The 26,385-nt window shown below is 42.5% G+C and overlaps 1 protein-coding gene and 1 long non-coding RNA gene across 4 annotated transcripts; one reads left to right on the top strand and one right to left on the bottom strand.

Moving 5' to 3' along the window:
- The first annotated feature begins 1,176 nt into the window (after positions 1 to 1,176).
- Positions 1,177 to 24,780, top strand: camkk1b (calcium/calmodulin-dependent protein kinase kinase 1, alpha b). Of its 3 annotated transcripts, none has more exons than XM_029672528.2 (17): positions 1,177 to 1,260; positions 1,922 to 2,184; positions 2,441 to 2,488; positions 2,645 to 2,698; positions 2,844 to 2,895; positions 3,014 to 3,147; positions 3,239 to 3,275; positions 3,471 to 3,492; positions 3,876 to 3,964; positions 4,349 to 4,548; positions 4,759 to 4,812; positions 5,073 to 5,125; positions 5,384 to 5,471; positions 5,640 to 5,768; positions 6,808 to 6,911; positions 16,648 to 16,692; positions 21,706 to 24,780. In XM_029672528.2, the coding sequence occupies exons 2-17, from the start codon at positions 1,930 to 1,932 to the stop codon at positions 21,788 to 21,790; spliced, it is 1,449 nt and encodes a 482-aa protein (XP_029528388.1). In that variant the 5' UTR covers positions 1,177 to 1,260; positions 1,922 to 1,929; the 3' UTR covers positions 21,791 to 24,780. The 3 variants fall into 3 exon arrangements, with proteins under 3 accessions (XP_029528388.1, XP_029528386.1, XP_029528387.1); XM_029672526.2 differs by having other exon boundaries at positions 5,073 to 5,146; positions 21,706 to 24,779; XM_029672527.2 differs by having other exon boundaries at positions 1,186 to 1,260; positions 1,917 to 2,184; positions 5,073 to 5,146; positions 21,706 to 24,779.
- LOC135573966 (uncharacterized) lies at positions 23,368 to 25,898 on the bottom strand. Its single transcript, XR_010465046.1, has 2 exons — positions 25,095 to 25,898; positions 23,368 to 24,659 (listed from the first exon to the last, which is right to left on the bottom strand). It is a non-coding gene; the product is annotated as an uncharacterized LOC135573966 (long non-coding RNA).
- Positions 25,899 to 26,385: the final 487 nt, after the last annotated feature.

Genomic DNA, 26,385 nt, shown 5'->3' with positions numbered 1-26,385 from the left:
GATGGGTAGGTGTATAACGCAAACGTCTAGCAACCCAAAGGTTGCGTGTTTGAATCTCATCACGGACAACTTTAGCATTTGAGCTAATTATTATTTATTTTTATTAATTTTGAGCTACTTTGCAACTACTTAGCATGTTAGCCAACACTTCCCCTAACCTTAACCCTTTAACCTAACTCCTAACTTTAACCCCTAACCCCTAATGTTAGCCACTTAGCTAACGCTAGCGTTAGCCACCTAGCTAAAATTAGCCACAATCATGTGTGACAGCTGGGTGAACCACATATCGTATCACAGTCATATCAAGTATATTTTCCCCCAATTAAGTAGTTATCAGCAAAGTCAGTTCATCTGCCTTTGTAGTTACTGTAGATTCTGTGATTAATGTTGCATTGGCTGTGAGGGTGATAATTAAAGAATTTAGGAATAGGTTATACCTGAAATGTTATTTGGGCATAAACTGGATTGATTGCAATTATCCAATAGCTTTTATTTTGTATTTCAAATATTTTGTTACAATTGTATTGTTTTGTATTAGAACTTATCCAAACAAGCAATATCTTCAACAATTTCTGGTTGATTGGTATTCTATGTTCAGTGTTGGAAACTTCTCTCCAGGGGTTTTATGTAACACTTGAGCCAATTTGCTCTGAGCTAAACAGCAAGCTTAAGAACCTCCTTGGGCACTCAGCTCGGCAAACTCCCATTATGTCTATAGCATTGTCCATAGACAAATCACAGAAAGCATAGGTTGTTCCACCACCAATGGTCATCCTTCACTTCCAGTGGTTTTCCTAACATCAATCTCCAGTCTCTGTTAGATCGAACTGTTTCCGGGCCGTAACTCATAGTATGTGTCACAAATTGTACCATGTTCCCTATATAGTGCACTTCTTTTAACCAGAGCCCATAGGTGTTTGGTCAAAAGTAGTGCACTAGATAGGGAATATGGTGCCATTTGGGACGCACACCTAATGTCCCCATGATTCCTAATGTCCAATAATTTCCCTTTTTCCCCTGTTGCACTGGCCCAGGGGTGAAGTTTATCAATGTAAATACTGATTGCTACCCTCTGAATAACCTTAATGAGGCTAAATACAGCAAGGATTTATCCTTAAGGCTGGAGTAATCCTACAGTCTTTGGCTCAGCAGTGAAAGTCCTGATCTGAGACTCAAAGGGGTTTTCTCTCTTAAACATCAGCAGAACAGACCATGAAGCTCATCCACACTGACAGGCAATGTAGGATCCACAAGCTGTGTGTAAGTAAAACAACCATAATATGAAAATGCTTCCTTTCTGTAATTTGCTATGTTTGCTGCAGAAAATCTGATTTTTGTAGGTGTGAAAGTTTTAGTGGTAGATTTGGGAGGGATTTGCAGTTAGTGCTATTTGTGTTGACAGGAATCGGTAGGCAGCAGAGCTCAGGTGGTTGTCATCTATGATGTGTTTAGACATATTATTTGCATGAAAAGTCATAGTCATTTAGTTTTGTATTGTACATGTAGAAAGGTACAAGCCAATTACAGTTCATTCAATTGATATATCGTTTTTTTTCTTATTTACCCTGTTAAATAATAAGCTAGTTAATGTGCATGCCTTAATGTGCATGCCTAAATTCTACAAAATTAAGTTTGGAAAATATGTTCAATATTCAAAGTTGAAAAGCCAGGTTAGTGTAGTCTCCCATTTCAGGGAGATGTTACAGTTGAATGTTGGTTAAGTAAGTAAGCCTTGTCTGAGGGCAGAATCTCTACAGCAGAATCTCCTGTTTCTGTAGCATGAAACAGCTTGATGTACAAGTACAGAACGTTAGTGAATGTCGGTTAAAATGTACAATTTAATGTTAATTATCTAATTAGCTGGCCCCTGTGACATCTCTGACCTTTCTCTGTGATTAAACCGGGACTGGGACAAGGACAGGGACAGCCATGAGTGAAGACACTGATGGACTGGCAGAGCTGGACTCTGAGCACAATGCAGAGCTGGCCGACATGGTGGCCGCCATGAGCATGGCATCCAACCGGATGACCCCTCCCAACAGTCACCGAAGGCCCCCTGCACCAGCGCGCCGGAAGCTGTCATTGTCAGACAGGAAGCTATCATTGCAGGAGCGATCGACCCAGCCGCGAGAGGCCCGACAGCCCACCATCGAGTCCAAGCGGGTGTCCATCTCAGATTCCCAGGTCAGAGATCAAGGCTGCATCCCAAATGGAGGTCAGGGGTGTGTCCCAAATGGCACCCTATTCCTTATATAGTGTACTACCTTTGACAAGGGCCCATAAGGGAATAGGGTGCCATTCAGGAAACAGTATATGGGGGATAGGGTTCCATTTGGGATTCATCTATGAAGTCTCAAAATAAATAGGCATGAACCTAAATAATGTGTAGTCAATGTGCAATATCCCACCACTAAATACCCTTCACTTTGTTTCTCCCTAGAATTGTATCCAGCTCAACCAATACAAGTTGAAGGATGAGATTGGAAAGGTAAGAAAAGAAAAGTTAGAATAATCAGTCTGGTACAAAACTGGATATCAAAACTAGATGCTGAATTTGTCCAATAAGAGAAAAAAAATTTCATAAAGCATTCTTGTGTAATAAGTTAAAATGATTCTGTCAGACTTTCTTCTTTTTCTATTGTAGGGCTCATATGGGGTGGTGAGATTAGCTTACAATGAAGATGATGAACAATACTATGTAAGCATCTTTTCAGCTCTGCACATTCCATCCCTTATCATCCCCTTTGTGGAAGCAGAGACATGTACAGTTACTCAACTCTCTGTTTTGGCCTGATTGGCTCTTATACCATAGGAGCAAACTGATCATGTCTTTCCTTTCATAGGCAATGAAAGTTTTTTCAAAAAAGAAGTTGATGAAGATGTGTGGATTTCCTCGTAGGTGAAAATTTTCCTTTTAAGTCCTTTTAAGTATGTGCTTTAGAACCGATATGAACATGAACTGGAGATGCTCACCACTATATATATCACTATATATAATGGCGGTTGGTTATAGGGCGTCCCCCTCCTCGAGGAGCCAGCACAGAACAGGGACTGCCACCCAAACCCCTGGGGCCACTGGAGAGAGTCTACCAGGAGATCGCCATCCTGAAGAAACTAGACCACCTTAACATTGTCAATTTGGTGGAGGTGAACACACATACATAAGTGGAAGATTTAAAAGGTTCTACTATTACATGCAGTTGTATTAATTTAATAGATTTACACTTTCCAATTGTAGGTTCTCGATGATCCTGCTGAAGATAATCTCCACATGGGTAAGTATGCATTCATCTCAGTGCCCTAAATGATGAAATAAGGTGTTATGTGGTAAATGTATGTTTTCTGTTGTATCTCCTTGTACTAGGTCCATAGTTTGTAGACTATAATACAGTCTATCCAGTTTGTTTATTAAATAGAAACTAATGTAAGCTCTGACTAGTCCTTTCATTCCCTGTTTGGTTATTTTCTAGCCTTTGAGTTAATGCCAAAAGGGTAAGTTTTACCGCTTTCTGAAATATACTGTATTGAATTACATTATAACACTGGTCCTTTGTAGCTCAGCTGGTAGAGCATGGCACCTGTAACACCAGGGTAGTGGGTTTGCATGCATGACTGTAATTCACTTTGGATAAAAGCATCTGCTAAATGGCTTATGTTATTATTATATTTAACACTGAAAGGATGAATTTAGTTATTTATATATAACTCATCCAGTTACTGAATTTTGTGAATATAAGGTATCCATTGTTAAGGGACATAAGATACCAATGACAAGGTTCAGGCATTTTTAGTGGTAGGAAGACCACTGTTTGGAATATTATGATGGTGATGCTTGATTACCTTTGCCTATCTCTGTTGCTTTTCCTTGGCTCTAGCCCAGTGATGGAGGTGCCCTCAGACACTCCTTTCACAGAGGGACAAGCCCGCTTCTACTTCAGAGACATCATCCTGGGGATTGAATACTGTGAGTCCTTCATCTGGATTTCGTCTCAAATGGCATCCTATTCCCTATATAGTGCACTACTTTTGACCCGAGCCCTATGGGACATGGTCAAAAGTAGTGCACTAAATAGGGGATAGAGTGCCATTTGGGACGTAAGACCTACAAGCTTTCTGCTCAGAGACCTGTAGCATATTGCTAACCCTGCTCACGCTTTAGCAAAACATTGGTTTAAAAGTCACTCGTCAGATATGTTCTGAAAAGACAGGATCAATTGGTGCTTTGACAGCTGAATATCAAGACCTAAATTACTCGGTCAATGCTGTTCATAGACGTATAAAAGTTTATTTAAAAAAATAGCTAAAGCAGTGTCCCCTGTCATTTTCCCCTGGTACCCCTCCCTCCCAGTGCACTACCAGAAGATCATCCACAGAGACATCAAGCCTTCCAACCTGTTACTGGGAGACAATGGGCATGTGAAGATTGCAGACTTTGGTGTCAGTAACCAGTTTGAGGGGAGTGATGCTCTTCTGTCCAGCTCAGCAGGGACTCCAGCCTTCATGGCCCCCGAGATGATGACTGACCATGAACAGAGCTTTACTGGCAAGGTTAGACACTAATCGCTAATTTATCTAATTAGATAATTAATCTTTGATTATATCGTAGAAATAACATTTACCCCATGAAAATGTATTGTATTGACTGGTATCAAAAATAATTAGAAAAGTACTTGGTATCAAAGGTCAACATTTTACTGTACTGTAAAATATACAGCAAGCTCTCTTTGTAAAGTAATGGTCAATGTTCATGTTTGTTAGGCCTTGGATGTGTGGGCCATGGGAATCACCCTGTACTGCTTTGTCTATGGGAAGGTAGGTTCTGTTATTATCATAATGTACGCTATTCTGCCATGGATTGTTTTGGCCTGCTGGTTTCTCATCTGATTTACTGTGTCCATTATGCTGACGACTACAAATATTGTTCGATCAACCGATGCATTTCACATAATAATGCTTTTAAAATAAATCAATTGAATGCTTTATGTGGGAAACAGACAGCATGTGTATGCATGTAGCCTGTCTCTTTATAGCAGCATTTTCATGTTTTTTTCTTCACTATCTTCCTATCTCAGTGCCCTTTCATCGATGAATACATCATTGGCCTGCACAATAAGATCAGGAACAGGTCTGTGGAGTTCCCAGACATGTGAGTTCCACTAAGGGACACTATTTACCATGTAAAAGCAATGTCCAAATATTTAGTCTGCACTACATGCACCTCTCTGAAATATGGGTAGAACTTCACAATATGGCATGTAATAGCACGTGATAATAACATAGTAATCGTATTGTTTTATTGTTCTTAGCCATTCACTACTACTCTAGTTACTGTACTGTAGATGGTTTGGTGGGTATTCATCTCAGTCACTCTTTGGTACCACAGGCCGGAAGTTTGCAAGGAGTTGAAGGATCTTATTGTAAGGATGCTGGATAAAAATCCTTATACAAGGATCACCATTCCTGAAATCAAGGTGAAAGCGGGCAGAGCTAGACCTTCAATGGTGCTTTAAAAAAAACAGTCCTTCATGAAACCATCTTTGACATTTCAAATTATGAAATGTTACAGTAGTAGAGTTGTCCCAGTAGAGCTGTCTCATGTGTTGTGTGACTATTGTCCTCCCTGTCCTGTGTGTTACCAGGAGCACCCGTGGGTGACGGAGGATGGCACTGACCTTCTACCCCTGGAGGAGGAACACTGCACCGTGGTGGAGGTCACTGAGGAGGAGGTCCAGAACTCTATCAAACTCATCCCCAGTCTGTCCGCTGTGGTGAGTCAGTTCACTAGTGTCCTGTCCAGGGGATGTACAGGAGATAGGCTCCTGTCCTATGAGCCGTTCTGGCTCGGACAAGACTTACTTAATTACTCATCTATCACAAACAGGGACTGGAGTTTTTCCTGAACATCTGTGTCTTAATAAGGGGAAAAGTCTGGGACCTACAACAGGAAAAACTTGAGTTTTCCAGGTCAAGACACATGGTCAGGGAAAAGTTAAGTCATAAGGCAAATTGATAGAGTAGTTCTCTGTCCTAAATGGCACCCTATTCCCAATATAGTGCACTATTTTTGACCAGGTCCTCTGGTCAAATGTAGTGCACTTGCCGTGGAAGATTCAGAATTTGTTGGTAACATATGTAAGATGTTTTATATTCATCAAATGTGTGTAAGTTACTTCTCATCAGAATGGTATTTTTGTATAATACTGTGGCGAGGTTGCAGTTATCTGTTCTATGTCAAAACTAAGTTGCATGGGCCGCAGAGAGGGGAGAGGTCAAAGTGTCATCATGTGTAAACATATATTTTACTCCCTACCTTTTTCTCGTGGGGAAAGGAGGGTGGCAGTGTCTGGAATCATTCTCATGCTCCCTTTTATCTTAACCTATAGCCTCACTCTCCTCTCCGTGAGCTTGTCCAGGATTGGTTGTATTTAAAGTTGGTTGTATCTAAATGACAATTTGATATATGCCTGTTGATTTGGAGGATTGGTTTATGGTTCTGAGTTTGGGAGAGGAGACAAAGCTGAACAATGAATTATGCTGATGCTGTTTTATCCTGTGTATCTTTGCTATAAAGGATCCCATTTTGCCGTTGTGGGGGGACTCTCAACTTTTCATTAGAGATACTGAACTGTTGAAAGTCAAAATGCTATAGAGCTTATATAATTAAAGATGGACTTTGATAACTAACTCTGACTTGTGTGTGTGGTTTGCTCCCATGATTTGGTAAATAGAGGAAATTTCCACGACACACTATATAGACAATAGGGTGCCATTTGGGACACCCTGTGACACTCTCTCTCCCCACATTAGATCCTGGTGAAGTCCATGCTGAGGAAGAGGTCCTTCAGTAACCCATTTGTGTGTCAGAACAGGAGGGCAGAGAGGTCCATGTCTGCTCCAGGAGGGTTCCTTGCGTAAGTACCCTAGAAATCCTCCTTATCTGGTTTCTCTATCTGACGACTTTGGGATTAGGAAACAAACAAAACAAAACAAAGTGACAGAAATACACAGAGTTGGTTAGAAATATAGGCTACTGTAAATGGAATTAACATAGGATGACAATTCTCCCATCCACAGGGCACGAGTGATCACTGGATGGTTTGATGAGCATGAAAATGGTGTAAACCAGGATCATCAGCTAGATTGGATGGTCGGGGGGGGGGACGACACATAATTACAAATCATTTGTAGACTGCAAATTGACTGCAAGAAGCCCAAGCAGATCTAATATTTGACTAAAACATAATAATTTCAAACCTTGCTTACATTTGTATACGATCGTGTGTCTCTTTATTATGCATGGGAATACATGGGAACAGATTTCCAAAATTGTAATCACTTGAAGCTTATTTCCTGGTGTTTGAAGATAAAATAAAAAAATGTTTTTGTTCAGAAAACTTGGCGGGCCAAATAAAACCACCCATGGGATGCCAGTTGGGGAGCCCTGATGTAAACTATAGTGGGTCAAAAAAGTATTTAGTCAGCCACCAATTGTGCAAGTTCTCCCACTTAAAATGATGAGAGAGGCCTGTAATTTTCATCATAGGTACACTTCAACTATGACAGACAAAATGAGAGAGAAAAAATCCAGAAAATCACATTGAAAATGAATTTATTTGCAAATTATGGTGGAAAATAAGTATTTGGTCAATAACAAAAGTTTATCTCAATACTTTGTTATATACCCTTTGTTGGCAATGACAGAGGTCAAACGTTATCTGTAAGTCTTCACAAGGTTTTCACACACTGTTGCTGGTATTTTGGCCCATTCCTCCATGCAGATCTCCTCTAGAGCAGTGATGTTTTGGGGCTGTTGCTGGGCAACACGGACTTTCAACTCCCTCCAAAGATTTTCTATGGGGTTGAGATCTGGAGACTGGCTAGGCCACTCCAGGACCTTGAAATGCCTCTTACGAAGCCACTCCTTCGTTGCCCGGGCGGTGTGTTTGGGATCATTGTCATGCTGAAAGACCCAGCCACGTTTCATCTTCAATGCCCTTGCTGATGGAAGGAGGATTTCACTCAAAATCTCACGATACATGGCCCCATTCATTCTTTCCTTTACACGGATCAGTCGTCCTGGTCCCTTTGCAGAAAAACAGCCCCAAAGTATGATGTTTCCACCCCCATGCTTCACAGTAGGTATGGTGTTCTTTGGATGCAACTCAGCATTCTTTGTCCTCCAAACACGACAAGTTCTATTTTGGTTTCATCTGACCATATGACATTCTCCCAATCTTCTTCTGGATCATCCAAATGCTATCTAGCAAATTTCAGACGGGCCTGGACATGTACTGGCTTAAGCAGGGGGACACGTCTGGCATTGCAGGATTTGAGTCCCTGGCGGCGTAGTGTGTTACTGATGGTAGGCTTTGTTACTTTGGTCCCAGCTCTCTGTAGGTCATTCACTAGGTCCCCCCGTGTGGTTCTGGGATTTTTGCTCACCCTTCTTGTAATCATTTAGACCCCACTGGGTGAGATCTTGCGTGGATCCCCAGATCAAGGGAGATTATCAGTGGCCTTGTATGTCTTCCATTTCCTAATAATTGCTCCCACAGTTGATTTCTTCAAACCAAGCTATTTACCTATTGCAGATTCAGTCTTCCCAGCCTGGTGCAGGTCTACAATTTTGTTTCTGATGTCCTTTGACAGCTATTTGGTCTTGGCCATAGTGGAGTTTGGAGTGTGACTGTTTGAGATTGTGGACAGGTGTCTTTTATACTGATAACAAGTTCAAACAGGTGCCATTAATACAGGCAATGAGTGCATAATTTGCAAATAAATTCATTCAAAATCCTACAATGTGATTTTCTGGATTTTTTTTCTCATTTTGTCTGTCATAATTGAAGTGTACCTATGATGAAAATTACAGGCCTCTCTCATCTTTTTAAGTGGGAGAACTTGCACAATTGGTGGCTGACTAAATAATTTTTTGCCCCACTGTATATGCCATGGCCGTCTCAGTCACCAGATCTGAACCCAATTGAGCACTTTTGGGAGGTTCTGGAGCAGCGCCTGAGAGTGTTTTTCACAACCATCAACAGAACACAAAATTATGGAATTTCTCATAGGAGAACGGTGTCGCATCCTTCCAATAGAGTTCCAGACACTTTGTAGAATCTATGCCAAGGTGCATTGAAGCTGTTCTGGCAGCTCATCGTGGCCCAACGCCCTAATATGACTTTATGTTGGTGTTTCCTTTATTTGGTGTGTTGGTGTTTCCTTTATTTTGGCAGTTACCTGTATCTGTAGCAGAAGCATTTGGCCCCTCCTAAAAAGCTAAGAGGAAAGCCCTGAGGAAAGCAGAGTTAATGGTGTGCTGCCAGCTGCGTTTGTTTTCCAAAAAGTCAGGCTGGGTGTACAGTAAGTGCACTGGGACCCGTGCGGAGCTGTTTGGTGCCTCTGCCACAACTAATTATACCTTCTTGTGAAGTGATGTAGCTAATTAGCTAGTTCTGGTCCAGGGTGTTATGTGCGGCTTGCCTGTAGGAAGACGCCGAGTCAACAAGCTGCATGTAACACACTGGAAGTGATGTAACGCTGTGGTGTAGTTAGCTCTCTCCTTCCACACCACAGAGATCCTATATTTCACTAGTTCACTAATTCACTTCATTTGTGAAGTGCCTCTACTCTACTACCACATATCTATAACCAAAATCCATGTGCCTGTGTGTATAGTACGTATGTTATCGAGTGTTTGTATGCATGTGTCTGTGCCTGTTTTTGTTGCTTCACAGTCCCCGCTGTTCCATAAGGTGTATTCTTATCTAATTTTACTGCTGCATGAGTTACTTGATGTGGAATAGAGCTCCATGTACTGTAGTCATGGCTCTATGTAGTACTCAATCTCTCCTCCACTTTGAGCCAGGAGAGATTGACGTGCATATTATTCATGTTAGCTCTCTTTGTACATATAAGGGCCAGCCGTGCAGCCCTGTTCTGAGCCATTTGTAATTTTCCTAAGTCCCCTCTTTGTGGCATCTGACCACACAACTGAACATTAATCCAGGTGCGACAAAACTAGGGCCTGTAGGACCTGCCTTGTTGATAGTGTTGTTAAGGCAGAGCAACACTTTATTATGAACAGACCTCTCCCCATCCTAGCTACTGTTGTATCAATAGGTTTTGACCATGACAGTTTACAATCCAGGATTACTCCAAGCAGTTTAGTCTCCTCAACTTGCTCAATTACCACATTATTCATTTGAAGATTTAGTATAGATTGAAAAAAGTAAGAGGCCTAGACAGCTGCCCTGTGGAATTCCTGATTCTACCTGGATTTTGTTGGAGAGGCTTCCATTAAAGTACACCCTCTGTCTTCTGTTAGACAGATCACTCTTAATCCACAATACAGTAGAGGGTGTTAAGCCATAACACATACATTTTACCAGCAACATCGATAATGTCAAAAGCCGCACTAAAGTCTAACAAAACAGCCCCCAATCTTTTTATCGTAAATTTCTCTCAGTCAATCATCAGTCATTTGTGTAAGTGCTGTGCTTGTTGAATGTCCTTCTCTATAAGCGTGCTGAAACCCTGTCAATTTGTTTACTGTAAAATAGCCTTGTATCTGGTCAAACACCATTTTTCCCAAAAGTTTACAAAGGGTTGGTAGTAGGCTAATTGGTCTGCTATTTGAGCCAGTGAAGGGGGCTTTACTATCCATAGGTAGGGGAATAACATTTGCTTCCTTCCAGTCCTGAGGGCACACACTTTCTAGTAGGCTTAAATTGAATATGTGAAAATATCATCTCCTATTATCCTCAGTAATTTTCCATCCAAGTTGTCAGATCCCGGTGGCTTGTCATTGTTGATAGACAACAATCACTTTTATAATTTGGTCAGATATACTAGGATGTATAGTGTCAGCGTTTGTTGCTGGCATGTCATGCCTAAATTTGCTAATCTTGCCAATGAAGAAAATAATTAAAGTTTTTGGCAATATAAGGGTTTTCTGATGAATAAGCCATCTGATTCAATGAATGATGGAGAGGAGTTTGCATTTCTGCCCAAAATGTCATTTAAGGTGCTCCAAAGCTTTTTACTGTCATTCTTTATGTTATTTATATTTGTTTCATAGTGTCGTTTCTGTCTTCTTTTAATTCAGTTTAGTCACATGATTTCTCAATTTGCAGTATGTTTGCCAATCGGTTGTACAGCCAGACATATTTCCCATTTTTTTTGCCTCTTCCCTCTCAACCATACAGTTTTTCAATTCCTCATCAATCCACAGGGACATAACCGTTTTTACATTCATTTTGTTATTGGGTGTGTCGTGTCTTTGGCTATGTCGGATTAAGTGATATGACATGCTATTCTATAAAATAATTTCTCCGTAATTAATATTACCTGATTGAGATAATCATGTAAATGTAATTGACTAGAGAGTCGGGGCTCCATGAAATAATATTTATAGAGTTGTTATCTTCCGAATAAACTCTTAAAGACCTAGTAATATTTTACATCAATAGCAGTCGATATTAATCGTCATCTTAATTCAGTCTCATCTGAAAGTTGTAAATTCTTGGTTATCTGCACGAACCCTGGCTAACAAGTTGAATCAGCAATACAAAATTGGGTTTAATTATTTATTGACTATTCACACAGAATTACACATACACATAATTAAATCATAACTTGATTATAAATTACATCAAAGGAAAACGTCCTTAGCGGGCGGAACAGATATGACAGCTGTAACGTCCGTCGTCGGTGGAATAAGGTGAGGACCAAGGTGCAGCGTGGTAAATGTTCATGATTTTTTATATAATCTAATCTGAAAACGAAACAGAATAACAACTAGGAAGAAAAAAAACAACGAAACAGTCCTGTCTAGTGATGAACCACAAAACAGAAAATAAACACCCATGAAACACAGGTGGAAAAAGGCTACCTAAGTATGATTCTCAATCAGAGACAACGAACAACACCTGCCTCTGATTGAGAACCATACCAGGCCAAACTCAAAAACCAACATAGAAACACAAACATAGACTGCCCATCCCAACTCACGCCCTGACCATACTAAAACAAAGACAAAACAAAGGAACTAAGGTCAGAACGTGACAACAGCTTGTTACACAAAAGAAAAGGGGCTGGGTTTGAGTGAAAGAGCGGGAAGACTGAGGAACAAAGGGTGAAGCTGTGCTATCGTAAATACAGTATCTTATGCATTCTAAATTACCTCCTATTTGGAAAAGGAAAATGCAATAAAAATTTACTCTGAGCTGCGCTTCGGTAGGTTGGTGGTAGATGGAAGGCCGTGTTGTCCAACCGAGTCCTTTGTCCTTTAAAGAATGTCTCTGGTTGTCAATTGGATACGTTGTAGTAACTTCGTTGTGTGATAGACGGGATACTCTTTCTGTTCCTTCCTAACCCTCGTTTGCAGCGGCTGTTGCTAACTCAACGGCTAGGAGGTATCACTTCTGTAGTGAATAAGAGTTCAAAGTTCAAACCATTCGCAACCAAAGCTCACGCTGATGTTGGCTTCGTTCTGTAGTTATTATCTGAACCATTCTGACATAGGACCGTCGTTGTAAGGGTTTTCCTGTGGTGAAGGAGAAGCGGACCAAAATGCAGCGTGGTGGTTATTCATGTTCTTTAATAAAGGAACTAGACATGAAATAACTAACAAAACAATAAATGTGCGAAAACCTAAACAGTCCTATCTGGTAAAAACACAGAGACAGGAACAATCACCCACAAACACACAGTGAAACCCAAGCTACCTAAGTATGATTCTCAATCAGAGACAACTAATGACACCTGCCTCTGATTGAGAACCATACTAGGCCGAAAAACAAACATAGACTGCCCACCCAACTCACGCCCTGGCCATACTAAATAAATGGAAAACAAAGGAAATAAAGGTCAGAACGTGACAGGACCCCCCCCCCCCAAAGGTGCGGACTCCGGCCGCAAAACCTTAACCTATAGGGGAGGGTCTAGGTGGGCGTCTGTCCGCGGTGGCGGCTCTGGCGCGGGACGCGGACCTCACTTCACCATTGTCTTAGTCCGCCTTATTGTCTGCTTCCGTGGCCTCCTAACCACGGCGACCCCTCTAAATGACCCCACTGGACTGAGGGGCAGCTCGGGACAGAGGGGCGGAAGCTCTGGACAGAGGGGCAGGGGCTCTTGGCTGAGGGGCAGGGGCTCTTGGCTGAGGGGCAGGGGCTCTGGGCTGAGGGGCTCTGGCGGTTCTGGGCTGAGGGGCTCTGGCGGCCCCTGGCTGACTGGCGGCACTGGCGGCCCCTGGCTGACTGGCGGCACTGGAGGCCCCTGGCTGACTGGCGGCACTGCCGGCCCCTGGCTGACTGGCGGCACTGGCGGCCCCTGGCTGACTGGCGGCACTGGCGGCCCCTGGCTGACTGGCGGCACAGGCAGCTCCTTGCAGACTGGCAGCACTGGCAGCGGCGCTGGGCAGACTGGCGGAACTGGCGGCGCTGGGCAGACGGGTGGCTCAGGCGGCGCTGGGCAGACGGGTGGCTCAGGCGGCGCTGGGCAGACGGGTAGCTCAGATGGCGCTGGGCAGACGGGAAGCTCTGGTAGCGCCGAACAGGCGGGAGACTCCGGCAGCGCTGGACAGGCGGGAGCCCCTGTACGGATGAGCCGGAGAGACAGCCTGGTGCGGGGGGCTGCGACCGGAGGGCTGGTGCGTGGAGGTGGTGACAGATAGACCGGACCGTGCAGGTGCACTGGAGCTCTTGAGCACCGAGCCTGCCCAACCCTACCTGGTTGCATGCTCCCGGTCGCCCTGCCAGTGCGGCGAGGTGGAATAGCCCGCACTGGGCTATGCAAGCGAATCGGGGACACCATGCGCAAGGCTGGTGCCATGTAAGCCGGCCCAAGGAGACGCACTGGAGACCAGATGCATAGAGCCGGCTTCATGGCACTTGGCTCGATGCCCACTCTAACCCGGCCGATACGCGGAGCTGGAATGTACCGCACCGGGCTATACACCCGCACTGGGGACACTGTGCGCTTCACAGCATAACACAGTGCCTGCCCGGTCTCTCCAGCCCCCCGGTAAGCACAGGAAGTTGGCGCAGGTCTCCTACCTGGCTTCGCCACACTTCCTGTTTATCTTTGGGGCTGACTCTCGGGCTTCCATCCACGCCGCCGTGCTGCCTCCTCATACCAGTGCCTCTCCACCTTCTCCGTCTCCAGCTCTTCTTTGGGGCGGCGATATTCTCCAGGCTGTGCCCAGGGTCCTTTACCATCCAACTCATCCTCCCATGTCCATTCCTCTTTTCCCTGCTGTTGCTGTTGCCCATTACCACGCCGCTTGGTCCTGTTGTGGTGGGTGATTCTGTAAGGGTTTCCCTGTGGTGAAGGAGAAGCGGACCAAAATGCAGCGTGGTGGTTATTCATGTTCTTTAATAAAGGAACTAGACATGAAATAACTAACAAAACAATAAATGTGCGAAAACCTAAACAGTCCTATCTGGTAAAAACACAGAGACAGGAACAATCACCCACAAACACACAGTGAAACCCAGGCTACCTAAGTATGATTCTCAATCAGAGACAACTAATGACACCTGCCTCTGATTGAGAACCATACTAGGCCGAAACATAGAAATACCCCAAAACATAGAAAAACAAACATAGACTGCCCACCCAACTCACGCCCTGACCATACTAAATAAATACAAAACAAAGGAAATAAAGTTCAGAACGTGACAGTCGTCCCCACATCCTCGGAACAGGAGGTTATATTGTCGTCAAGGCTTTATATAGAAATGTTTTATAGGCCATGTCCTTTCACAGGGGCGGGCAACTGATTGAGCAGAGCTCTACCTTATGAAAACCCAAATCTCACATTTTAGAAGCTAAAATCACATTTCATCCCATCAAGAATTATTTCATATTCAAACATTTAAATTGAACAACAATTCCATGTGAATCCGATAACTCTGATGTGTAGACTTTCCACTGTGGAGTTTATGTCATCTTATCATTGATGAGAATGTCTCAGATGACAACCGAACTGACATCATATTCATTAAGTACCACCGCATATGTTCATTTGGTCGGATTACCAGAATATAGTTCATTTCCTTCCACCTTCTGATGTTCCCAGAATCTCTATGTTAAGGTTTTGCAAATGTAACATCAGTAGGGTAGAGAGAGGAAAAAGGGGGGGAAGAGGCATTTATGACTGTCATAAACCTCCCCCCAGGCCAACGTCATGACAGGTGCATACTTATTAGTAACTGGGATAAGCAATTTCATAAATGTGTCAAGTGCAGCATCTGGTTGCTCCTCATTACACACCACGGACCAATAAATATTCTTTATCAACAACATAGGAATCGCTACAAAACCTATTAAGTATGACCTCATATACACTATATTAGGCCCAGCCTTTGGAACTTTGGTTTCCCTAGATATGGCTACTATATTGTGATCACTACATCCGATGGATTTGGATACTGCTTTCAAACAGTTTTCTGCAGCATTAGTAAAGATGTAATAAATAAATGTTGAGGATTTCATTCCTGTGCTGTTTGTAACTACCCTGGTAGGTTGATTGATAGCCTGAACCAGGTTGCAGGCACTAGTTCCTTTCTCTTGAGTGGGCAGCCATTTAATATTTAAATCACCCAGAAAATATACCTCTCTATTGATATCACATACATTATCAAGCATTTCACACATGTTATCCAGGTACTGACTGTTAACACTTAACACTTGGTGGTCTATAGCAGCTTCCCACCAGAATACGCTTTAGGTGAGACAGATTAACCTGCTTAACATGAGATCCTCTCTAAGCTTTACAGGAATGTGGTTCTGAATACAAACAGTCACACCTCCACCTTTGGCATTTTTGTTATAACCATGTAATGCTACCACTGTATCATCAACAGTATTATCTAAGTGAGTTTCAGAGATTGTCAGAATATGAATGTCATCTGTTACTAGCAAATTATTGATTTCATGAACCTTCTTTCTTAAACTACATGTTAATGTGGGCTATTTGTAGCACTTTTCTGGGATTCTTGATTGTTTTTCTTGCTTTACTGGGAAGCTTAGCAGAGGTAAACATGCTTGGGTTATTTATGTTAGTGCAGTGTGAGCTGCACACAGTGGACTTCCTGCTAGGGCACACCACCTCAGTGCTACCAGTATAACTCTGGTTCATAGGCATATGATTACTGCATACAATAGCTGTAGGATCAGCAGAGGCATTCAGGGCAGTAAGAGGGACATAAATTAGGTTGCTTATATTGTGCCTTCCAACACCCCTGGGATAATGTACATTTGCTGAAGCATTATGACAGCTCAGCGACACAATGGTAGGGATTAAATGAGCTGGGCTTGGGTCATTGATAATGCGTTGTCTCAACGCATATGACCGATGCTCTCTGCTAGCGCCAAGAAGATAGGCTATACTGTTCTCTCAATTAAGTAGAGAATTTTGATAACTAAAAGGCAGATTATAGTATTGTATTTGACTTCTGTTTACAGCAATAGCCATTTGCTTTCCAAACTGTTTTCCCATGATTGTATTTTGGAATATTGTGATATGCGTTGTTTATCTATCTCCATCATGTAATGTAACTTTATGATTAAATTGTATTGACGTACTTTAACAAGCACATATTTGTTGATATTGTCCTGTTCTTGTCTATCTGTTACCTGTTGCAGAGACTCTTGGGGGATTTTGGAATCCAAGGTTCATCCTTCATTGAGGTAAGAGCCCTGGTCAAAGTAGTACACACTATATAGAGAATATTGTGCAATTTGGAATTGGGACGCAACCTTAGTCTTGTGCTAACAGGGTTTCTTCTGTGGTTTGATCACTGTCATTCTACTCTATGTGATTGTATTCTATGGTCTCAGCACTATCGCTGCTGAGAGTTTATGTGTATTGGACTTGATGGGTAATGCTGTTCCTGACATGCATGGCATTTAATGCAGTGTTCTTCTTGTCATGACCCTTCCCCCTTCTAGTTGCCTTTAACAACACACAGTAACAAAACAAGAGTAAATATGTTGTCCCCCACAAATTATGCAGCACCCCCATTGGGCCAATGAGTGCCAATTATTCACGTTTGTTGCGTGGATTAATGAGAAAGATAAAAAACAATCAAGTCTTTTTCCCCTTGGAAATCAAAACTGGATAGGTCACAATGGACGGGATGTCAGAGAATGAGCTCCACTGCCTGATAGGGAGATGCATTGATATAAAACAGGATCACGAGGAGCTGCTAATTTGTACAAAATGTAATGACTGTAGCTCAAAAGGGACAGGACATATGGTTGTTCAAAACTTGCTGGGGGACAAAAAGTATAATTTCTGGAAATTGTAATGGGCCAAGCTGGTAGGTCTTTATGGAACACTTGTTGCTCATGAGGAGATGCCTTGCAAATTGCAAAAGTATTCAGACCCCTTGGATTTCTTCACATTTTATTATGTTAGATATTGGGATTAAAATGGATTTAATTGTCATTTTTTGTCAACAATCTACACAAAATACTCTGTTTTTTATTTTATTTTATTTAACCTTTATTTAACCAGGTTGAGAACAAGTTCTCATTTACAACTGCGACCTGGCCAAGATAAAGCAAAGCAGTTAGACACATATCAACACAGAGTTACACATGGAATAAACAAACATACAGTCAATAATACAGTAGAAAAAGTATATATACAGTGTGTGCAAATGAGGTAAGGTAAGGGAGGTAAGGCAATAAAATAAATAAATAAATAAATACTGTATGGGCTATGAGGTAGTTGGATGGGCTATTTACAGATGGGCTATATACAGGTGCAATGATCTGTGAGCTGCTCTCACAGCTGGTGCTTGAAGTTAGTGAGGGAGATATGAGTCTCCAGCTTCAGTGATTTTTGCAGTTCGTTCCAGTCATTGGCAGCAGAGAACTGGAAGGAAAGGCAGCCAAAGCAGGAACTGGCTTTGGGGGTGACCAGTTAAATATACCTGCTGGAGCACGTGCTATGGTGGGTGTGGTGGGTGTTGCTATGGTGACCAGTGAACTGAGATAAGGCGGGGCTTTACCTAGCAAATGCTTATAGATATTAGAAGAAAGACTGTGTGATAGACTGTGTCAATCACCTGTAGCCAGTGGGTTTGGCGAGGAGTATGAAGCAAGGGCCAGCCAACGAGAGCGTACAGGTCGCAGTGGTGGGTAGTATATGGAGCTTTGGTGACAAAACGGATGGCACTGTGATAGACTGCATCCAATTTGTTGAGTAGAGTGTTGGAGGCTATTTTGCAAATGACATCGTCGAAGTCGAGGATCGGTAGGATAGTCAGTTTTACGAGGGTATGTTTGGCAGCATGAGTAATGTAGTGTAATATCAAAGTGGAAGACAATTATATATACTGTATATATTACATAACTAAAATATAGTCTTTGCATAAGTATTCAGCCCATTTTTAGGCAAGCCTAAATTAGTTCAGGAGTGAAATATTGCTTAACAAATCACATAATAAGTTACAAGGACTCACTCTATTTGAAATAATAGGGTTTTTACATGATGTTTTAATGACTAACCCTTCCTCTGTCCCCCATACATACAACATCTGTAAGGTCCCTCAGTCAAGTATTACATTTCAAGCACAGATAAAACTACAAAGACCAGAGAGCTTTTTGAAAGCCTCATAAAGAAGGGCAGTGATTGGTAGATGGGTAACAATAACAAATTACAAATTGAATATCTCTTTAAGCATGGTAAAGTTAATAATTATGCTGTGGATTATATATTAAACCACCCAGACACATCAAAGGTATAGTCGTCCTTCTGAACTGAGTTTTCGGACAGGAATGAAACTGCTCAGAGATCCTACCACGAGACCATTGGTGATTTTAAAACAGCTGCCATCTGTGATGGCAGAAAACTGAGGATGGATCAACAACATTGTAGTACTCCACAATACTGACATAAATTATAAAAACTTACATCTTGGTTTTAACAAGGTATTAAAGTAATATTGCAATGCCTTATGTTTGTGGCAAATCCAACACAACACATCACTGAGTAACTGGCTCCTTATTTTCATGCATGGTGGTGGCTGCCTCATGGTATGGGTATGCTTGGCAAATACTGGGGAGTTTTTCAGGACAAAAAGAAAGGGGATAGAGCTAAGCGCAGGCAAAATCCTAGAGGACCCTACTTCAGTTTGCTGTACACCAGAGACTGGGAAGGGAATTCACCTTTCATTAGGACATCAACTGTGATTGACAGCGCTGTAGAAGATGGCTGACGTTTTAAGTGCTCCTAACCGATTGTGTTTTTATGTCAAGTCTTTTGCGTTGTATGTAGCTTATTTTTAAACTTTTGTACATAATGTTGCTGCTATCGTCTCTTATGATTCAAAATAACGTATGGACATCAGAACAGCGATTACTCACCACAAACTGGCAAAAGAGTCCGACGAGCCCGATGTGAACTGCATACTGCTTTCCAAGGAACAGGCCAAAATCCCCGTAATTTGCTTGAAGAGACGACGGAGGAAAAGAGGACAGAGGTCCTTCCGATTCCTGCTTACAAGCAAAAATGTATGCAGGAAGCACCAGTGACTCGGTCAATAAAAAAGTGGTCAGATGAAGCAGATGCTAAGCTACAGGACTGTTTTGCTAGGACAGACTGGAATATTTTCCGGGATTCTTTCTATGGCATTGAGATGTCCACCACATCAGTCATTGGCTTCATCAATAAGTGCATTGATGACATCGTCCCCACAGTGACCGTACGTACATACCCCAACCAGAAGCCATGGATTACAGGACACATCCACACTGAGATAATGGCTAGAGCTGCCGCATTCAAGGAGCGGGACTTTAACCCGGAAGCTTATAAGAAATCCCGCTATGCCCTCCGGCGAACCGCAAAGTGTCAATACAGGACTAAGATCGAATTGTACTACACCCGCTCTGGCGCTCGTCGGATGTGTCAGGGCTTGAAAACTATTACGGACTACCAACTGGCAAGTGTCTTCACTGACATTTTCAAACTCTTCCTGTCCGAGTCTGTAATACCAACAACAGACCACCATGGTCCCTGTGCCCAAGAATACTAAGGTAACTTGCCTAAATGACTACCAACCCGTAGCACTCACGTCTGTAGCCATGAAGTGCTTTGAAAGGCTGGTGATGGCTCACATCAGCACCATTATCCCAGAAACCCTAGACCCACTCCAATTTGCGTACCGCCTTAACAGATTCACAGATCTATTTCACTCCACACTGCCCTTTCCCACCTGAACAAAAGGAACACCTATGTGAGAATGCTTTCATTGACTACAACTCAACGTTCAACACCATAGTGCCCTCAAAGCTCATCAATAAGCTAAGGACACTGGGACCTAACACCTCTCTCTGCAACTGGATCCTGGACTTCCTGACGGGCCGCCCCCAGTTGGTCAGGGTAAGTAACAACACATCCGCCGCGCTGGTCCTCAACACTGGGGCCCCTCAAGGGTGCGTGCTCAGTCCCCTCCTGTACTCCCTGTTCACTCATGAATGCATGGCCAGGCACAACTCCAACACCGTCATTAAGTTTGCTGATGACACAACAGGGGTAGGCCTGATCACCGACAACGACGAGCCAGCCTATAGGGAGGAGGTCAGAGACCTGGCCGTGTGGTGCCCGGACCACACTCTCTCACTCAACGTGCTCAAGACAAAGGAGATGATTGTGGACTACAGGAAAAGGAGGACCGAGCGTGACCCCATTCTCATCGACAGGGCTGTAGTGGAGCAGGTTGAGAGCTTTAAGTTCCTTGGTGTCCACATCACCAACAAACTAACATGGTCCAAGCACACCAAGACAGTCATGAAGAGGGCACGACAAAACCTATTCCCCCTCTGGAGACTGAAAAGATTTGTCATGGGTCCTCAGATCCTCAAAAGGTTCTACAGCTGCACTATCGAGAGCATCCTGACTGGTTGCATCACTGCCTGGTATGGCAACTGCTCGGCCTCCGACCGCAAGGCACTACAGAGGGTAGTGCGTAAGGCCCACTACATCACTGGGGCCGAGCTTCCTGCCATCCAGGACCTCTATACCAGGCCCTAAAAAGGAGGAAGGCCCTAAAAACTATCAACGACTCCAGCCACCATAGTCATAGACTGTTCTCTCTGCTACCTCATGGCAAACTTACTTGCACAAGGTCAAATCTACACTGGAGTTTCTTACCAAGAAGACAGTGAATGTCCCTGAGTGGCCAAGTTACAGTTTTGACTTAAGTCTGCTTGAAAATCTATGGCAAGACTTGCACATTTCTGTTTAGCCATGATCCCCAACATCTTGCCAGAGCATGAAGAGTTTTGACAAGAATAATGGGCAAATATTGCACAATCCAGGTGTGCAAAGCTCTTCTAGACTTACCCAAGAAGGCTTACAGCTGTAATTGATTCCAAAGGTGTTTGTAACATGCATTGACTCAGGGAGCTGAATACTTGTGCAACGACTATATTTTAGTAATTGTATTTAGATTCACCTTAAAAATAAATATTTTTATATCCCACTTTGTAACAGAATAAAATGTGATGATATCCAAGGCGTCGGAATACTTTTGCAAGGCACTGTATGTACAAAATATAATGACTGTATCTCAAATGGGACAGGAGATATGCGTGTTCAAATTGTGGAATTTCAGTTGTACGGAGACCGATCCATAGTTGTCCCGCTTGCCCCGATTTCATTATTGGGGAGAATAAAACATATGTTTCCCGCAGGAAATCAAGCAGAGTCGCAGAGTTGGATGGAAGCGTAGAAGGAGAGTTGGAGGACCTTACTGAAGATGATGGTACATTTGCATAGGCCTGCTGGTAAACCTGCTCCCACACCATTCTTTCTTTGTTTTTTTAAATTTTCTGATTGACCTGTTTAAATTAAAGGACAGACCTGTTTAAAGAAAACTCTTTGCTGTATCTTCACATAATATGTAATATTAATGTAATGTATTTGAAGAAAGATCCAAATGAAAGAGCTCAGCCCGATACAGTCTTTTAGAAAGATTTGTGATAAACCTTTATGTATCATATAATAACAGTACAAACCATGTGTTAGTTTAAAAAAACTTTTGTCTTATCCCAACTGCATGATGTTTGTGTCTGTTGTTAACATAGGTTTCATTGTCTATTCATGACTGTGCTATAGTACTCTTAATAGTCTGAATGCCTTTTGTATGGTTAGCTCTGTGTTTCTACAAATATTACACCTATGTGCTCAGCTGAAATGTGGTTGTTACAATGCAAATATTTACCATTCTAAAGAAGTCATTTTTGCATGCTTTCATACAGTTGATGTTAACGATAATTAAAGTTAGCAAATGAACATTCTTGTTTGTTCCCTTGTATAGCTCTCTCTAACAGGATGTGCTGACTCTTGCATGCAGGTGTTATTAACGTCCTATAGGGCAAGCAATCTTTCATCTGGAGCTGTTTAAAAAATAAGAGTAGGACTAAATGCTTTATTATATTTTTTTTTATTGTTGTACAAATTGAAGTGAGTAACATCACATCTAGAACTCCATCAAGATGTCAAATGGACTTCTGGAACATGTGTCAGAATAGCCTGACCACGGGCCTCCCGGGTGGCGCAGTGGTAAGGGCGCTGTACTGCAGCGCCAGCTGTGCCATCAGAGACTCTGGGTTTGCGTCCAGGCTCTGTCGTAACCGGCCGCGACCGGGAGGTCCGTGGGGCGACGCACAATTGGCCTAGCGTCGTCCGGGTTAGGGAGGGTTTGGCAGGTAGGGATGTCCTTGTCTCATCGCGCACCAGCGACTCCTGTGGCGGGCCGGGCGCAGTGCGCGCTAGCCAAGGTTGCCTCGACACATTGGTGCGGCTGGCTTCCGGGTTGGATGCGCGTTGTGTAAAGAAGCAGTGCGGCTTGGTTGGGTTGTGTATCGGAGGACGCATGACTTTCAACCTTCGTCTCTCCCGAGCCCGTACGGGAGTTGTAGCGATGAGACAAGATAGTAGCTACTAAAACAATTGGATACCACGAAAAAGTGGTAAAATTCAAAACAAAAAAAAACACAAAAAAAATAATAGCCTGACCACAGCTTTTAGGACAACATACAGATTTAAGAGTGAAAAACAAGTTATGTCGACACAAAGTCTGCATTGCAAGGAGCTAAAAAGTGGAGCTTATTCTGAATCATCTCAGCTGACATGAAAGTTATGTAGTATGACAATGTAAACACCTGAATAAGACAAAATACCTGTTTTCGGTTTGGCTTTTTTCATTGGTGCTTTTGAAATTCTGAAGTATATCACATAATTTTCAACAATATGGCCACATATTTGTTCATATTGATATTCCCTCATGTCATAGCCCAGTAGGCTATTCAAATATGGCTCTCTGACACCATCCACATGTTTTTGTAAAAACACAACTGGAATAACACTTGTATTATTGTGACGGGGTAGGAACCTGGGCCCAGATTCACAAAACCTTCTTAAGAGAAATGTCTTCTTAATACACCCACAAACTTAATCTGAAAGTTTCAGTATTGATTATTTTAAACCCAAGAACATGTTTTAGAACAGTAATCGCAATAATAAATATGCTAACATGATTACCATTGCTAGCTAGCTAGCTAGCTAAATTGGTTGCCTAGAGATTACGGTTCTAAAACATCTTCTTGGGCTAAAATAATCAATACGGAAACTATTTTAGCTAGTGTAGAATTTCCAATAACTTTAGTTCAAGAATCTACATTTCTTCTTAACTTTTTGCTTCAGGAGAAATAGCTCAAGAACATTTCCAAGAACCTTTTTTAAGAATAGCAACTTTGCTTAACTTTCTTCTTAAGTCTATAGTTATGGAGAAAATGGCAGTTAAGAAGACATTTCTTCTTAAGAACGTTTTGTGAATCTGGGCCCCTGTGAATCTGGGCCGCTGGGACCTTAATTAGGATGGGACAGGTCGAAAGTATCAAAGCGCCCCTATGACGTGTTTAGGTAAGAGATTTTGTACCTGCAGTTGATGGAGACTGTGTCTGAGAACCATGCTGTTTTGAAGAAATGTTTGGGATGTGTGCAATCTACTAAGGTATGTGTCTACTTTGATTTTCAGTGTTTGTTTATTCAAAATTGAAAGACATAAAGTCATAGGCCTTATGTTCAGTGTCCCTGTTTCTTTGTAAATATACCACTAGATGGCACCCTTCTGTCTAACTGTATCTATTGTGCCTCAGGCTAGTTTTTTTCTCCATTGTTCTTCATACAGAGGCTACATTAGGCTTGCTTCAGACATATTATAGTGTATTTCTGTAGAATGAACTAATACCACTTGCCAACGACCACAATGACACATCATGCCATTTGTCAAATGCTTTTTTTCTTTCAACGGTCAGGGAACACCTTGATGTCACACAATGCATGTAAAGGTGTGCCCACTCTTGATAAGAAAGAGGTGCACATATGAAGTCCATACGTCACTGTCATGCACTCCTCAGCAAGAGGAGGTAAAAAATAGGTGTGTTTATCCTGTGTACTATAGAGCCATTTATCTCAAGGGGCTGTCATACAAGACATATGTGTTATGATAGGGGATTTGGATTGACACACAGTCCCTTTATCTAAAATGAACACTCCAGGGGTTAAGTTTCCCTATATTGAAGTGAGTGACTTACTGCACAGGTGTTAGGGGTACCTGCTAAATGCACAGCCTCCATGGGAGCTGTAACAAAATAAAAAAGGCCTGTTCATTAATTTATTAAAACATGCACATCACTTTGGACCATGTTTAATCATTTTTCACATTAGTTGGCTTTTTTGTGATCCGTTTGTTTTTCCATTAATGTACATGGCAGTCCTCGAAATCCACAGTGTAATGTTTCTGAGCAAAGGTTACTGTGGAAACAGTTGCCAAGCAACAGCACAGTAGTGCTCTGTTTTTGATCGGACCACACCGTAGAAATAGAATGCATAAAACTGGCTTGTTTCTCCACACGATATATAAAAATACACTGGTCTACTGATAGAGGTACAATTCAGTTGACAATTGATTGTTGTGATTCCTTACATAAAATAGGCTACACAGGAAACAGAAAATGTGTTGTTTTGTAACTGATTTTAAAAAAACAAGCTCCCTAATCCCGTATGAAGTACATACCTGTGTATTGTAGATCACACCTCCCCTTTGTGCTCCAGAGACCACCAACCCTTCAGCACAGCCTGTCTTCTTTGGGAGAACTATATGCTGTATAGCTGATCATTTTCTGCTCCCTTGCCAGCAACATCTGCCATGACAGCCTCAGCAACAGGCTGAGCCAGCCAGGCCAATGCAGAGGCCCAGCGGGACTCCCCCGGCCCAGCTAAAGCCACTACAGCTGTTACAACCCAGTCAGCACCATCATGGGCTTGGTTTTCTCAGACTCCATTTCCCATCCCCAACTCTGTCACTCTGTTCTAAGTCACTCACGACTCCATCATGCTAGCAGTCATGTAGCCCATGTCACTTTCTCTCTGAGCTTCGTATAACTGACTGGTTTGCAAAACCTGGCCTAGACACACGTTAAGGTCCAGGTTGATTTTCACACAAAACCATGCTGGTGTCACTGCATGCAATCAAGTCCTAAACCAACAAATTAAATCATCACTTTCAGAACTGCCACTGCGGCAGAGAGCTATACTCGGCTATACTCCTTGGTAGACTGTTTTCACTGTTCCTCTTTTCATGATTCTTAATAAAAAAATGTTGTTTTTCAACTCAATGTGAATAACGGCAGATTACACAGACAGTCTTCTCAAAATATCTGTTTTCATTTGCAAGGTCTTGACAAATCTTCACAGCTGTTTACTGTCTCTGTTGGGTGTGCTCTGTCTCTCTCTGTGTGTGGATACTAACCAACCAGAACCAACAATAGATAGCAAAACAGGAAATACACAATTACACGTTTCAATCAAAGAGTGCATGATTCACATGATCAAAAAGTGCAACAACAGGAAATAAAATGACTTTTTGCAATGCTCAAGCCAAGCCTTTGTTGCTAGCTCTGTTTTTTGCAGTGTAATCCTATGGGCGTGTTTGTTGTAGCTTTTGTACCATGAGGTCTGTGCAGTAGGTACTGTATGTTATTTAGGTTTGTGCTATGTGGGCTCTCAGTATGTCACACCCAGCAGAGGGAGATTACCTCTAATGTCCATAGTCCTGATACATTTTTCCCAGGGTGGGTGTTGGGTACAGTATATTTCATTTATGTTTTTGGACACATGAGTTTGTCTTTGTTTCCTAACAGTCCAAGAAAATAGTTTAAATCATGTCCCTTTCACTGTGCTCCGGGAGCCAAACTTTGACCCCTTCCGCAACTGGCACCACGGCTCATGGCTCTTCGACCAGTCCTTCGGGATGCCCCAGATCCCAGACAAGTGATCCCACTGGCCAGGCTCCCACTGGCCCAGCT

This window comes from Oncorhynchus nerka, linkage group LG11 (genome assembly GCF_034236695.1).
Source record: "Oncorhynchus nerka isolate Pitt River linkage group LG11, Oner_Uvic_2.0, whole genome shotgun sequence".
In the NCBI taxonomy this organism is placed as follows: domain Eukaryota; kingdom Metazoa; phylum Chordata; class Actinopteri; order Salmoniformes; family Salmonidae; genus Oncorhynchus; species Oncorhynchus nerka.
This window is presented reverse-complemented; position numbering and strand designations above follow the sequence as displayed.